The sequence below is a fragment of the Pyrenophora tritici-repentis genome, chromosome 1, assembly GCF_003171515.1.
Source record: "Pyrenophora tritici-repentis strain M4 chromosome 1, whole genome shotgun sequence".
In the NCBI taxonomy this organism is placed as follows: domain Eukaryota; kingdom Fungi; phylum Ascomycota; class Dothideomycetes; order Pleosporales; family Pleosporaceae; genus Pyrenophora; species Pyrenophora tritici-repentis.
The window spans coordinates 7,618,914-7,629,372 of NC_089390.1; the positions used below are offsets into that span (position 1 = coordinate 7,618,914).

The following is a 10,459-nucleotide window of genomic DNA, read 5'->3' on the forward strand; positions in this document are numbered from 1 at the left end:
GCATTAGCGAGATGTAATATAGGCAAGGGTGAGCAATTTAGTTGTGAGGCAGTCACGTCATCACGAGCAGCTGGAATGAGTCAGGCACCAAGCTTCCGCCCCAACCCGTCATTTTGCCTCACCTTACAAGTCCTTCAAAAGTGGTTTATCCCGCGGACAAGTTTCGCGATCCGCCATCTTCAGCTAGTCAAAGATGGATCTTTTTGATATGTATCGGGACTATGCCACGTTGGTGGCGTCTCATGCTTTTACACTCCAGACCTTGATGCTTGCATCACCACCCGCCGAGATGACCTTGTTAGCCTTCTCCCAAGCGACACCGTTGACTCCATCCTTGTGTGCGTTGAGAGCCTTGATCCGCTTCCCCGGGTCCTCGATACTCCAGACCATGACATTTGTGTCTAGGCTACCACTTGCAGCGAAGTTCTCACTCTCATCCCAAGCCAGGCAAGTGATGCGTGCGGTATGGGCGCTCCACCGGTCTGTAATGACCTTCCAGTCTGCGGTTGTCTCGTATGCGTAGATTTTGCCGTTACCAGCACCTACTGCAAGCTTCTTTCCCGAGGGAGAGAAGGCAAGTGCTGAGATTGGGGCCGTCGCGCGGCGGAGGACCGTCTCTGACTCGTTGAGCTCGGTGCCGGAAAGGGTGTAGATGTGTACAAGCTTGTCGTCTCCACCAACGGCTACGGTGGAGCCGTGCGCAGCGATTGAGGTCGGTGTGTACTTGACCGATAGTGAGCTTACTTGGGCGCCCTTGGAGTATACAGCTATCGCGTCGGATGACGGAACGAGGACGATGCTCGATGTGGCCGCGATAGCCTTGGGCTGGAACTTGAGGTCGTGTGCCTCTCCAGTAAAGATCTTGTCTGGAACTGAGATGGAACGTAACGTGTCATCCCATGCAACACTGTGTAATTCAACCTCGTTCTTGCTGTCGGATGTGGTGATGCCGGCGACATAGCTGGAGTGGGAGGCGCCTTCGACCCTATCGGCCAGGCCCGTTGTAGTATCCCATGCCAGCACACGGCCTTCATAGCTGCCTGTGGCGAAGGTAGTCCCGGCGATGGCAGCCGCTGTGATGTTCTTTTGGTGTCCTCGGATGACACGCGTGGGGTTCGGGTTACCGTCGACCAGGTAGTTGAGATTGCCGTCGAGATCCACGCTCACAATGAGGCCGTCACTGCGGCCTGCTGGCCACACAACACCGACCTGCTGATCGGGTATGCTTGCAACGCCTTCTTCGCCCATCCTCCACCTCTGAATGGCCTTGCCAGCTTCAGGATCCCATATCCGAACCGTCTGGTCAGCGCTGGCTGTGACGAACTTGGTCGAGTCCTTTGCCCACGAGATGCCGAATATGCTGCCAGTATGCACACCCTCTCCAATCTGTGTCTTTGCCTCACCAGTCTTGCCATCGTATAGCCAGATGCGCTTATCGGCGCCAACACTAGCAAAGACGGAGCCATCGGGAGAGAAGGCGGTACCAAAGACGAACCGATTATGCTGGCCCCTCAAGCTGGTGTTGAACTTGAAGGGAGCGCCATGGTAGAAGACCAGGCTGGTATCGTCGGAACCCGTGGCTGCACGGAGCGGCCGTTGCTGACGGATCGAGACACAGTTGATCTGCGAAGAGTGTCCCGATATCTCGCCTACGCTGTTGCCGCTGTCGGCCGTGATGCAGTGGCCGAAACGCTCCTTGCCGTCACCGACTGCAATGATGCGCTGCGAGTCGCCGTCCCACGCCAAGTCGTTGATGCGCCCCGCGATGATGTGGTACTCGCCTGTGTTGTCCACGTCAGCTCCGTCGTGATAGCATCTGTTCCTTTACCCACCCTTTGTAGCCCCCTCGCCGACACAGTCCCATACTCTGACACTTCCCGACACATCTCCGCTGGCAACGTAGAAGCCAGAGGGCGAAAAGCGGGCGACGGTCGTCTGTGCTGTGTGTTGCGTGTACTGCGTGCTAACAGCGGGATCGTCGATGGAGCGAAGGAAGACGGATTTGCCAGACTATGCAAAGTCAGTCACGTTACCAGAAGCTTCACTCCATGGTTATTCCCATACCGCATAAGCTATGCGTTCGCCCTTGGGGTCCGAAGACAGCGGCGTGGCCTGCCCTCGAGTAGTTGTAGGGGACGCTGCCCAGATGGCCTCTGTTTACGCTTAGTTGCTGCCATTTCGAACCTCCACATGGTCGATATCCGTACCTGATACTAGGGACATGACGCGCTGTAATGCCTACTAAACTTCAGATATCGAAAGATGATATGCAAAGCAATTGTGCCAAAGTTGGCATGTGAACTTTGTCGCTGGGCGGTGGCCTCTGCTTCGTCACCGCCTGTGTGTTTCGGCGTAAACAAGCTACGAGTCGCGGGGCAGGTGGGGTTGCCTTCATCACTACTTAGCCAGCAATGCAATCAACGTGCTTCCCCATCACATTACATGACCGACCACGTCTTCGCCTACGTTACGCGTCTAATGAGCCGCGTCTGGTACTGTCAGACCTAGCTCCACCTAAGCTCTAAACGTGTACCCACGCTATATATGTACTATACTCAAGTGATATGGCCGGGCATCCCTCAATTCCTTTCGCAGCCCGACCCCTACCAATGCCAGATATCAAGAGGCTGGTAGGCTAAGAGAGTGCATCAGTATAAGCAGAGAACAACCTTGGAACACCCCAGCAGACCTTGGCGCACGTCATTGCCGTGTCTGGAAATACTGCGCATTCAACTGGCACTACAATAGACCTACCATTCCGCACTACCTTAAGAAGTGGTTCAACCTCCACGCTCGAGTCTATCGAGATAACTTCAATCGCTAGCACTGAGTGGCAGACGCCTCATTCTCTAGACAAACATCGTCGTCATATCCGGCAACCCGGCACCTCTCCCACATCATCATCTTGCACACCATCAACAAAAACACAACCACAATGTGTCTATTCAAGACGTATGAAACGCGCGGTCGCACTGTTGTGGAACCCCCACCTAGACGAGGAAACTTCACGTCCCACCCGCCGGCGGGTGTAATGCGCTTACCGCGCGAATGGCGCCGCTCAGAGAGCTACAGCGACGACGGCCACTTTGTGGAAGTCAGGTGAGTTGTATCCTTCTCCCAGCCTGCTTTCTCATGCTAATGATACCCAGGAGATCGCAACCCCGGGTTATCGAATACTATGAGGAGCCAAGGCGCAGCACTACGCGCCATAGGAGTAGGTCCAGGCGACGAATTAGTGATGTCGATGTTAGGACGCCAAGGGGAAGTTATGTGGATGAGAGGGTTGTTAAGAGGAGTGTTAGTCGTGTTAGGCATTGATGGTGGCAGAGATTTGGATGAGATTGTGAAAAAGTCCTGGTCTGGTTTTGAGAGAAGGGAGTTGGATACGTCTATTTCTATATTTTATTTTCGATACTACGTAATTAAGTGAACCAAAAAATTGTTTGTTACAACGACACCAGTATCACACCGATGACCCAAGCTAAAGAACAGCGAACTGAATGTTTTGAGAAAAGTATACCAAAAAAATTGTTCTTCAAATCATATCACAGTTGCTGGCTCTGGTTACTAACATAAATCTGCAAGATGCATTAATCCCTGTCATTTGCTGATTTGACTCACCACGGGACTATCGGACGACTCATAGTTGCAACATCAGTCATCTAAGTATAAGATCCAAGTCTTCTCATTCAAACTGAAAATCAAACAACTAGTGTATCTGTTGAGAATATCTGGGTTCAGTCCAGGTAGAAGGTGCTTGGGGATCACATGATGTGCTGGTGTGGCAGGCACTGCCCGGTGGGCAATAGCACCCACCACAATAACGTGAGACCTTGACACCAAACCACGATAGTTAATACAATACGTTGCAGCCACCCCGCCTTGTCCCTCCTCCCACTCGGTTATCCATAGTAGTCATACTACTAGAGGGACCTTGTTCCAATAGTATCTCAATTTACTTCCAACCACTGATCAGTTTTTCCAACCTTAGTTTCTCACACTGGCATCACACCCAATGCAACGCTGCTGCGTCATTGGCACCCTACACACCGGCACTCCAAAAGGAGAGATCAAGTATATGAACAATGGTATAACACCCTCCACCTAATCTAACCCCTTCGCTCATCCATCTAACACATCCTCCACAGTCCGAACATACACCGTCTCACCCCCCTCTCCCCCATCCAACCCATCCAACCCCCCCCCCCATAGCGGCCCTCATAATAATGACTGACATATTCGGCCCCACCTTCCCCAACACGCAACTCCTCGCAGACGCGTTCGCCCTCTCAGGCTACCTCGTCCTAATCCCCGACGTCTTCTGCGGTCGCGAACTCACCTTCCCCATCCCTCCATCATTCAACCTGCAACACTATATAGACATGACGATGCCGCGGGCCGAGACGGTGGACCCAATTTACAAAAGAGTGATACAGTGGCTGAGAGAAGAGAGAGGGGTGAAGAGGGTAGGGGGTGTGGGATATTGTTTTGGGGGGAGGTACGTGTGTAGGTGGTTAGCAAAAGCAGAAGGAGGGTTAGACGCGGGGTTTATCGCACATCCGAGTTTTGTGAATGCGGAGGAGGTGTGGGGGGTAAATAGGCCGTTGAGTATCGCTGCTGCTGGTATGGATAAACTCATCTCATCACATTCGGCATAATGGGAATAGCAACATGTGAATACAGAGAAAAGAATACGCTAACGCTAACGCAAACAGAGACTGATGATATTTTCCCAGCGGAGAAACGACGCGAAACGGAGGATATTCTCAAACAACTCTCGGTCCCGTACGAGCTGTGTCTTTACTCGCATGTTGAACATGGGTTTGGCGTCAAGGGGGATCTGTCGCATGCGAGGGCTAAGTTCGCCAAAGAGCAGGCTTTTCGACAGGCCGTGTGCTGGATGGATGAGTATGTGAAGAAGGACTGGAGGGAGGAGGATGGTCGCTCATAATTGGTTGTACAATAGCGTGAGCCCGCCTTCATCACCCCAGTACGCCTGGCGAACCTCCAAATCGTCTCTCTCCGCTCTCCCTCAATTCATGAGAACAGAATTGTAACCGACGTCATCTCCCGTAGACCACATCTCTTCCTTTGTCTCCTGGATATACAGTCTCATACACATTGAACAGCGACAAGGCCACTTGCCCGAAAGCTTCCGTACGCCATCGGATATCATCGTAGCCGCCCAGATACAAAATTGGACACTGAAGAGTGCAATGAGAAAAGCGACGAAGAGAAGCGCGCCTAGTACGAAGCCCTGGGCGAATTCCTTCAGTGCGATATCGTGGGTTGGGATAGAGGTCCCAGGGACGTGCATTTGGAAGTTGTGAGGATGCGAAGCGGGGACCGTGGCTTGATAGGGGTAGAGGGGTGCCATGGTGGTTGTCGTCTTTCGGTGGGGTATGTGGGTTTTGGTGATAGCTAGAGTGAGGTTGGTGGCGAGTTTGTGCTACCTTGGGATATCGCAAAGTACGTTGGCGGTATTGATGTAGAGCTAGAGCTGTTGATGTTGTGTTCCAGCGAATGGATTCACAACGTTTTTAGAGGAACTCTCGCCATAACTAAAACGAACCGTCACTTCCACGAGCTCATGTTTGGTTGCTTGGTTGCCCTGCAGCCCCTTCCACGCCCTTCTGTTCCCTCAACACCGTACCTGCTTCATCGATCTTAGAAGCCCAGGGTGGCTCCCCATCATCATCAAACTCAGCCCATTGGAAGAAGCTGCATCCCTTCTTACCAGGAACATATCCAGCATGACACATCCACATGTACCTTCCTCTCGACTCCTTCTTCCTTGTCGCGCACCTGAGCACTGTAGATACACCACACCGGCACTTGGGCGTATATCTAGGATGTAAGCTTTCCTTGTAGAATCGGTAAGTGATATTAAGCCGCTTATTCTTCGCAAGTGGATGTGGATCAATAGTCTGAGCCGGAGCGATGCAATGCTTCCACTCCTCCTGCATCTCGGCGTGCATGACCAAGAGCGAGTTATGTGGCAGATGTATGCTGATTTGACCCTGTGCATCTGCGAGTGAACCGTCTGCTTTCTGGTGCTCGTCATCTTCCGCGACGATCTTGCGAACACGGAATTCCCGGGCTACTCCTAAGCTCAGACTGCCGATTACTGCACGGGGACCAAGATATGTGAGTTGGTCGGCATGGTATCCGACACTTTGTTGCGGACCGTCGTAGCAGTTGACAAAGGCGGTGTTAGCTTTCCATGGGTGAGGCGATTGGTATTTGAGCTTCTTGCTATTGGGATAGAAGTCGCGTATCCGACGCTGGACCTCGCCATGAACTGCTTCTTCGACTTGGGGGCAAGCCTTTAGCATCTCTGGCAGGCTTTTTCGCACATGCTATACATTATCAGTAGGTGTGAATATACAAGCCTTGTTAACTTGCCTCGATCTTGCGACCATCATAGACGTACTCGGTCTTTTGCTCTTCTGCTTCTTCTAGGCTGTTGACATAGAAAGCAAAGGTGCTACGGGTGACGACTACTCTATCGAAAAGTTTGAATTCCAGGGTCTTGTACGTAGGCGTTTCTTCCAAGAGCTGTGATAGCAAGGCATCTGCTTGCTTTGGTGGGAGGAAGTTGTGGATGATAGAGCAGGGTGTATGGGCCTCAATGTCTTCTGGGCTGTACAGGGACAGTGTCCTGCCTTTCTTGACAGCAGACGATTTCTTTGCCGGGTTACCGTCAAGCGGAGTAATACGATAGGAGCTCAACGATGATTGATAACCGACTGTGGCTGGGGTGGAGCGTTTCCTTGGAGATGTAGTCCGAGGCTGGTTCAGATAGTCCGAGGCTTGCTCAACCGATCCATCGGCAGCCAGCAGAGTTTCGAGCAGTGTTGCTTCATCCAGGTTCGGGTGAAGAGAGGCCAGCAATGCCAGCTTGAACTCGGTAGGCTCTTCTTCATGCTGCGTACCCGGTTCATGCTCCAAGATGCGAGTCGCTCCAGTCGCTGGCTTAGGCTCTGGCTCTGGCTCAATCCGCTTCCTCTTGCGGGACACAAACGCGTCCATGATGGTCGTCGGTGCTACAGCGCGTACTCATGATCAAGGCGACGAAAGCAACCGACGCGCCTTAGCAGCAGTGGCGAATCAAACGCGCTATCACGGGACAAGCAGACGCGCAGTCAGACTGGCACTGGTGTCAGTGTTCAGCCCCGCCAAAGCCTCGCGCCTCGGCCAGTTCAGCCATCGTCATCCGTCACCATGCTGCAGCACCCGCACAGCTCCCACAGCTTCACAACGCCGCGAGCCACAATGCGCCATATGCCATACACGTTCCACGCGACATAGTCAAACTTGCACCCGCACCCGCCCGCCCGCCCGCTCCATCCCTAACCTCGCCAACGATGCTTGAATTCCGGACCCAGGGCTTCAACGGCTACTCTGTCAAATACAGCCCATTCTTCGATTCGCGCATAGCCGTCGCAGCATCCGCAAACTTTGGTCTCGTCGGCAACGGGCGATTATATATTCTCGGTCTCACGGCAAACGGCATCGTTGCAGAGAAATGGTTTGCAAGCCCCTCTCCCCTTCCAAACACTCCATCATAGGTTGACCTTCCCAAAGGTTCGACACACAAGACTCCCTCTTCGACAGCACATGGTCTGAAGCACACGAATCCCAGCTCCTCACCGCCGGCGGCGACGGCTCGGTAAAACTCTTCGACATCAACGTGCCCACGTACCCCATCGCCTCGTGGCAAGAACACGCGCGCGAAGTCTTCGCCGTGCACTGGAATCTCGTCGCAAAAGACACGTTCCTGTCGTCGTCCTGGGACGGCACAATCAAGATCTGGAACCCTAATTCCAATGCCAGTCTAACAACATTACCCACTCACTCGTGCACGTATTCTGCGAGTTTTAGTCCGCACAGTCCTAGTGTATTGAGTAGTGTGAGCTCGGATAGTCATCTTAGGGTGTTTGATTTACGGACCCCGGCGAGTGCGAGTAATCATTTGACTATGAGTGTGCCGATTCATACACCGCCAAAGGCGAGGATGGGTGCCGCGGCGCCCGTGGGGATTGCGCCCGCTGAGGCGCTAACGCATGATTGGAATAAATATCGCGATACTATTGTTGCGACGGCGGGTGTGGATCGCGTTATTCGGACGTTTGATATTCGAATGCCGCAGCAGGGGCCGGTTGCTGTGCTGCCGGGGCATGAGTATGCCGTCAGGAAAATTAGCTGGAGTCCGCACCTTTCGGATATCTTGCTAAGTGCCAGTTACGATATGACGTGCCGTGTGTGGACCGACGGTAGTGCCATGGGCGTGGGCAGTGTGAAGCAGGAGAATATGCTCGAGGATCCCATGTTTTATGGGGGTGGACGGGAGATGGGGAGCATGGGGAGGCATACTGAGTTCGTGACGGGCGTGGATTGGTGTCTTTTTGGAGCTGAAGGTTGGTGTGCCAGTACGGGCTGGGACGAGCGGGTTATGGTGTGGGACTGTAGGGCAGTCATGCAATGAACGTTTTGAAATTTTGTTTCGAGTTTTCAGAGCGTTGCTGACTTCCTAACATACTGTACAAGGAAACAACAAGCTCGCCGGGTCACATGTAACGTTTATTCGGACAAAACGTCTCCCACAGGAAAAGACTGGGTATCATCCCACTGCAACACCAGAGCACCGTGATGCGAAGCCCCAAACGCCATCAAATGCAAAGCTCAGAACGCCATGAATCAGAGATCACCGAGATTGAGGACGTCATCGAGCGCGTCGTCCAGCTCCTGCACATCCTGCACACCGCCCCCTTGCCAGTTCGTGTTGACTTCGTCGTCAATCTGCATCGGGTCGCCAAAGTCAATCGTCCACGTTTCGCCCTTGAGCTGATGTTTCGTCGCACCGGTACCATTAATGCCATTTGTGAGTGCACCATTGGTAAGTGGTTTCGCAGGCTCGTCGTATATCTCCTCTATGCCCTCGGTATCCAGAAACCTCGAATTCATTATCGATCCAGCAATAAGTGGTGTTTGGCCCAGATACGAGTCCCCAAGATCCAGCGCAAGCCTCAAGTCCTCCATGCATAATAGTTTTCTCTTCCGTCGCTCTTCTGTTTCAATGGGCAGTTCGCCGCCGCTTCCCCTTAGCAATTCGCCCCGCTCGGCTAGCCGTTCCTCGCGCGCCAGCTTCTTCTTGAACTCGCCTGTGCGAACATAACCAGGGCCGTTACTGCTGACTTTGCCCAGCAGGTTGGCCAAAGCCTCCTTGATGTATGTTTCGGTTGCAATATTGAGGTAGTCTGGGCAATCGACCGTGTGACCTTGTGGAAGTCCGAACTCGTAGCATATGGGAAGAAGGCGATAGCCTATTGTGGTCGCCGTAGGGAACTCGTGCGTCTCGACGTAGAGGGCTGAAGTATAGCGTTTACGAATCTCAAGATCCCAGTCTGATGGCCCGTACTATTAGCATCTCGAGCGCGGATACTAAGGGTAACAGGGTGTGTGTGCCATGTTGGTACTTACTCGTCTTGCCGAATCCTCCTCCGCCTTGGATGTTATTTGCGCCAACGTCCATCTGCTTCGCCCGTCTCGCCTCAACGTACTCTTGCGCCGGTCCGGTCGCAGCACCACCCAGCCCCTCCAGTCCTGTGCTCAACGGACTCTCGCCTGCGGGTATCCCTTTTAACCTCTTTCTCTCTCTCCGACTCAACTGCATGACTTCATGTTTGAGCCTCTTCTCGCTCTCATCCCCTGTCCCCTTGATCGTCCCGCTCGTCGGCTTGTCACTACTACTGACCCAGCTCGCGATGCCTGCGTCTGGTGCATCACGCCATATGTTGCCGTATATAGCCGTAAAGAGAGCATTGTGTGCGTGTTCGAGCGCGGGCGTCGTTAGGATCTTGGATAGCTTGTGGGTAAGCTCCTCTTGGTTCAAGTTGCCGAGCAGGAAAAAGGACAGGGCTTTTTTATATATTGTCCAGTCGGCGTCGCTTATAGAAGCTTTCACGGCCGTGTAAAGTGGTTCGACGTCTATACGAGGACTTCGTGGTGCACTTGGCTTCTTTGCGACGTCCGTCTGCAGCGACGCGAGGTTGGGGAGGGTGCCCGAGGACAGCGTGGGCGTCGTCGACACATTCATGTCATTTGGGCGTATTGTGCCGGCCATGATGGCCAAGTCTACGCGCCGTGGTGGCGCTCAATGCCTGACTGAGTGGGTGATGTTGTCGCCTGTCGCGCAGCGGGACAGATGCGCGTACCGACTGCGGAGAAGGGGCAGGAACACACCTCGGCCACTGCAACACCTGCGCGATGCACCGAAAGCGTACAAGTGATCGCAGACGCAGTCGCTCGCGATTTTCGATGAAAAAGGGCTATAACGAGTGTGGAGCGGGGCATAGGCTGATGGAACAACACGCAGTCGTGAAGTGCGTGAGGTTCAGAGCTCGGGAGTCCTGCGGAGTTGACGCTGACCAGCCTGGCAAGTCACAAAGTCACTGCA

At 53.4% G+C, this 10,459-nt stretch overlaps 7 protein-coding genes across 7 annotated transcripts; 3 read left to right on the forward strand and 4 right to left on the reverse strand.

The window, feature by feature from the left end:
* Window positions 1-240: 240 nt before the first annotated feature.
* Window positions 241-2,223, reverse strand: PtrM4_029310 (WD40 repeat protein; the record flags this gene model as incomplete). Its single annotated transcript, XM_001941838.2, has 4 exons — window positions 241-1,781; window positions 1,833-2,010; window positions 2,065-2,153; window positions 2,208-2,223. 4 exons carry the CDS (start codon window positions 2,221-2,223, stop codon window positions 241-243), a joined length of 1,824 nt encoding a protein of 607 aa, XP_001941873.1.
* A 712-nt stretch (window positions 2,224-2,935) lies between these two features.
* On the forward strand, window positions 2,936-3,318 carry PtrM4_029320 (uncharacterized protein; the record flags this gene model as incomplete). The annotated part of the gene is made up of 2 exons (XM_001941839.2): window positions 2,936-3,099; window positions 3,150-3,318. The coding sequence occupies 2 exons, from the start codon at window positions 2,936-2,938 to the stop codon at window positions 3,316-3,318; spliced, it is 333 nt and encodes a 110-aa protein (XP_001941874.1).
* Window positions 3,319-4,226: 908 nt separating this feature from the next.
* PtrM4_029330 (uncharacterized protein) lies at window positions 4,227-4,951 on the forward strand (the record flags this gene model as incomplete). The annotated part of the gene is made up of 2 exons (XM_066103868.1): window positions 4,227-4,623; window positions 4,716-4,951. The coding sequence occupies 2 exons, from the start codon at window positions 4,227-4,229 to the stop codon at window positions 4,949-4,951; spliced, it is 633 nt and encodes a 210-aa protein (XP_065966070.1).
* A 637-nt stretch (window positions 4,952-5,588) lies between these two features.
* On the reverse strand, window positions 5,589-6,335 carry PtrM4_029340 (uncharacterized protein; the record flags this gene model as incomplete). Its single annotated transcript, XM_001941842.2, has 1 exon — window positions 5,589-6,335. The coding sequence occupies one exon, from the start codon at window positions 6,333-6,335 to the stop codon at window positions 5,589-5,591; it is 747 nt and encodes a 248-aa protein (XP_001941877.2).
* A 61-nt stretch (window positions 6,336-6,396) lies between these two features.
* PtrM4_029350 (uncharacterized protein) lies at window positions 6,397-7,032 on the reverse strand (the record flags this gene model as incomplete). Its single annotated transcript, XM_066103869.1, has 1 exon — window positions 6,397-7,032. One exon carries the CDS (start codon window positions 7,030-7,032, stop codon window positions 6,397-6,399), a length of 636 nt encoding a protein of 211 aa, XP_065966071.1.
* Window positions 7,033-7,367: 335 nt separating this feature from the next.
* Window positions 7,368-8,488, forward strand: PtrM4_029360 (WD40 repeat protein; the record flags this gene model as incomplete). The annotated part of the gene is made up of 2 exons (XM_001941843.1): window positions 7,368-7,531; window positions 7,588-8,488. 2 exons carry the CDS (start codon window positions 7,368-7,370, stop codon window positions 8,486-8,488), a joined length of 1,065 nt encoding a protein of 354 aa, XP_001941878.1.
* A 212-nt stretch (window positions 8,489-8,700) lies between these two features.
* On the reverse strand, window positions 8,701-10,126 carry PtrM4_029370 (putative transcriptional co-activator protein; the record flags this gene model as incomplete). Its single annotated transcript, XM_001941844.1, has 2 exons — window positions 8,701-9,407; window positions 9,484-10,126. 2 exons carry the CDS (start codon window positions 10,124-10,126, stop codon window positions 8,701-8,703), a joined length of 1,350 nt encoding a protein of 449 aa, XP_001941879.1.
* Between the last annotated feature and the right edge of the window lie 333 nt (window positions 10,127-10,459).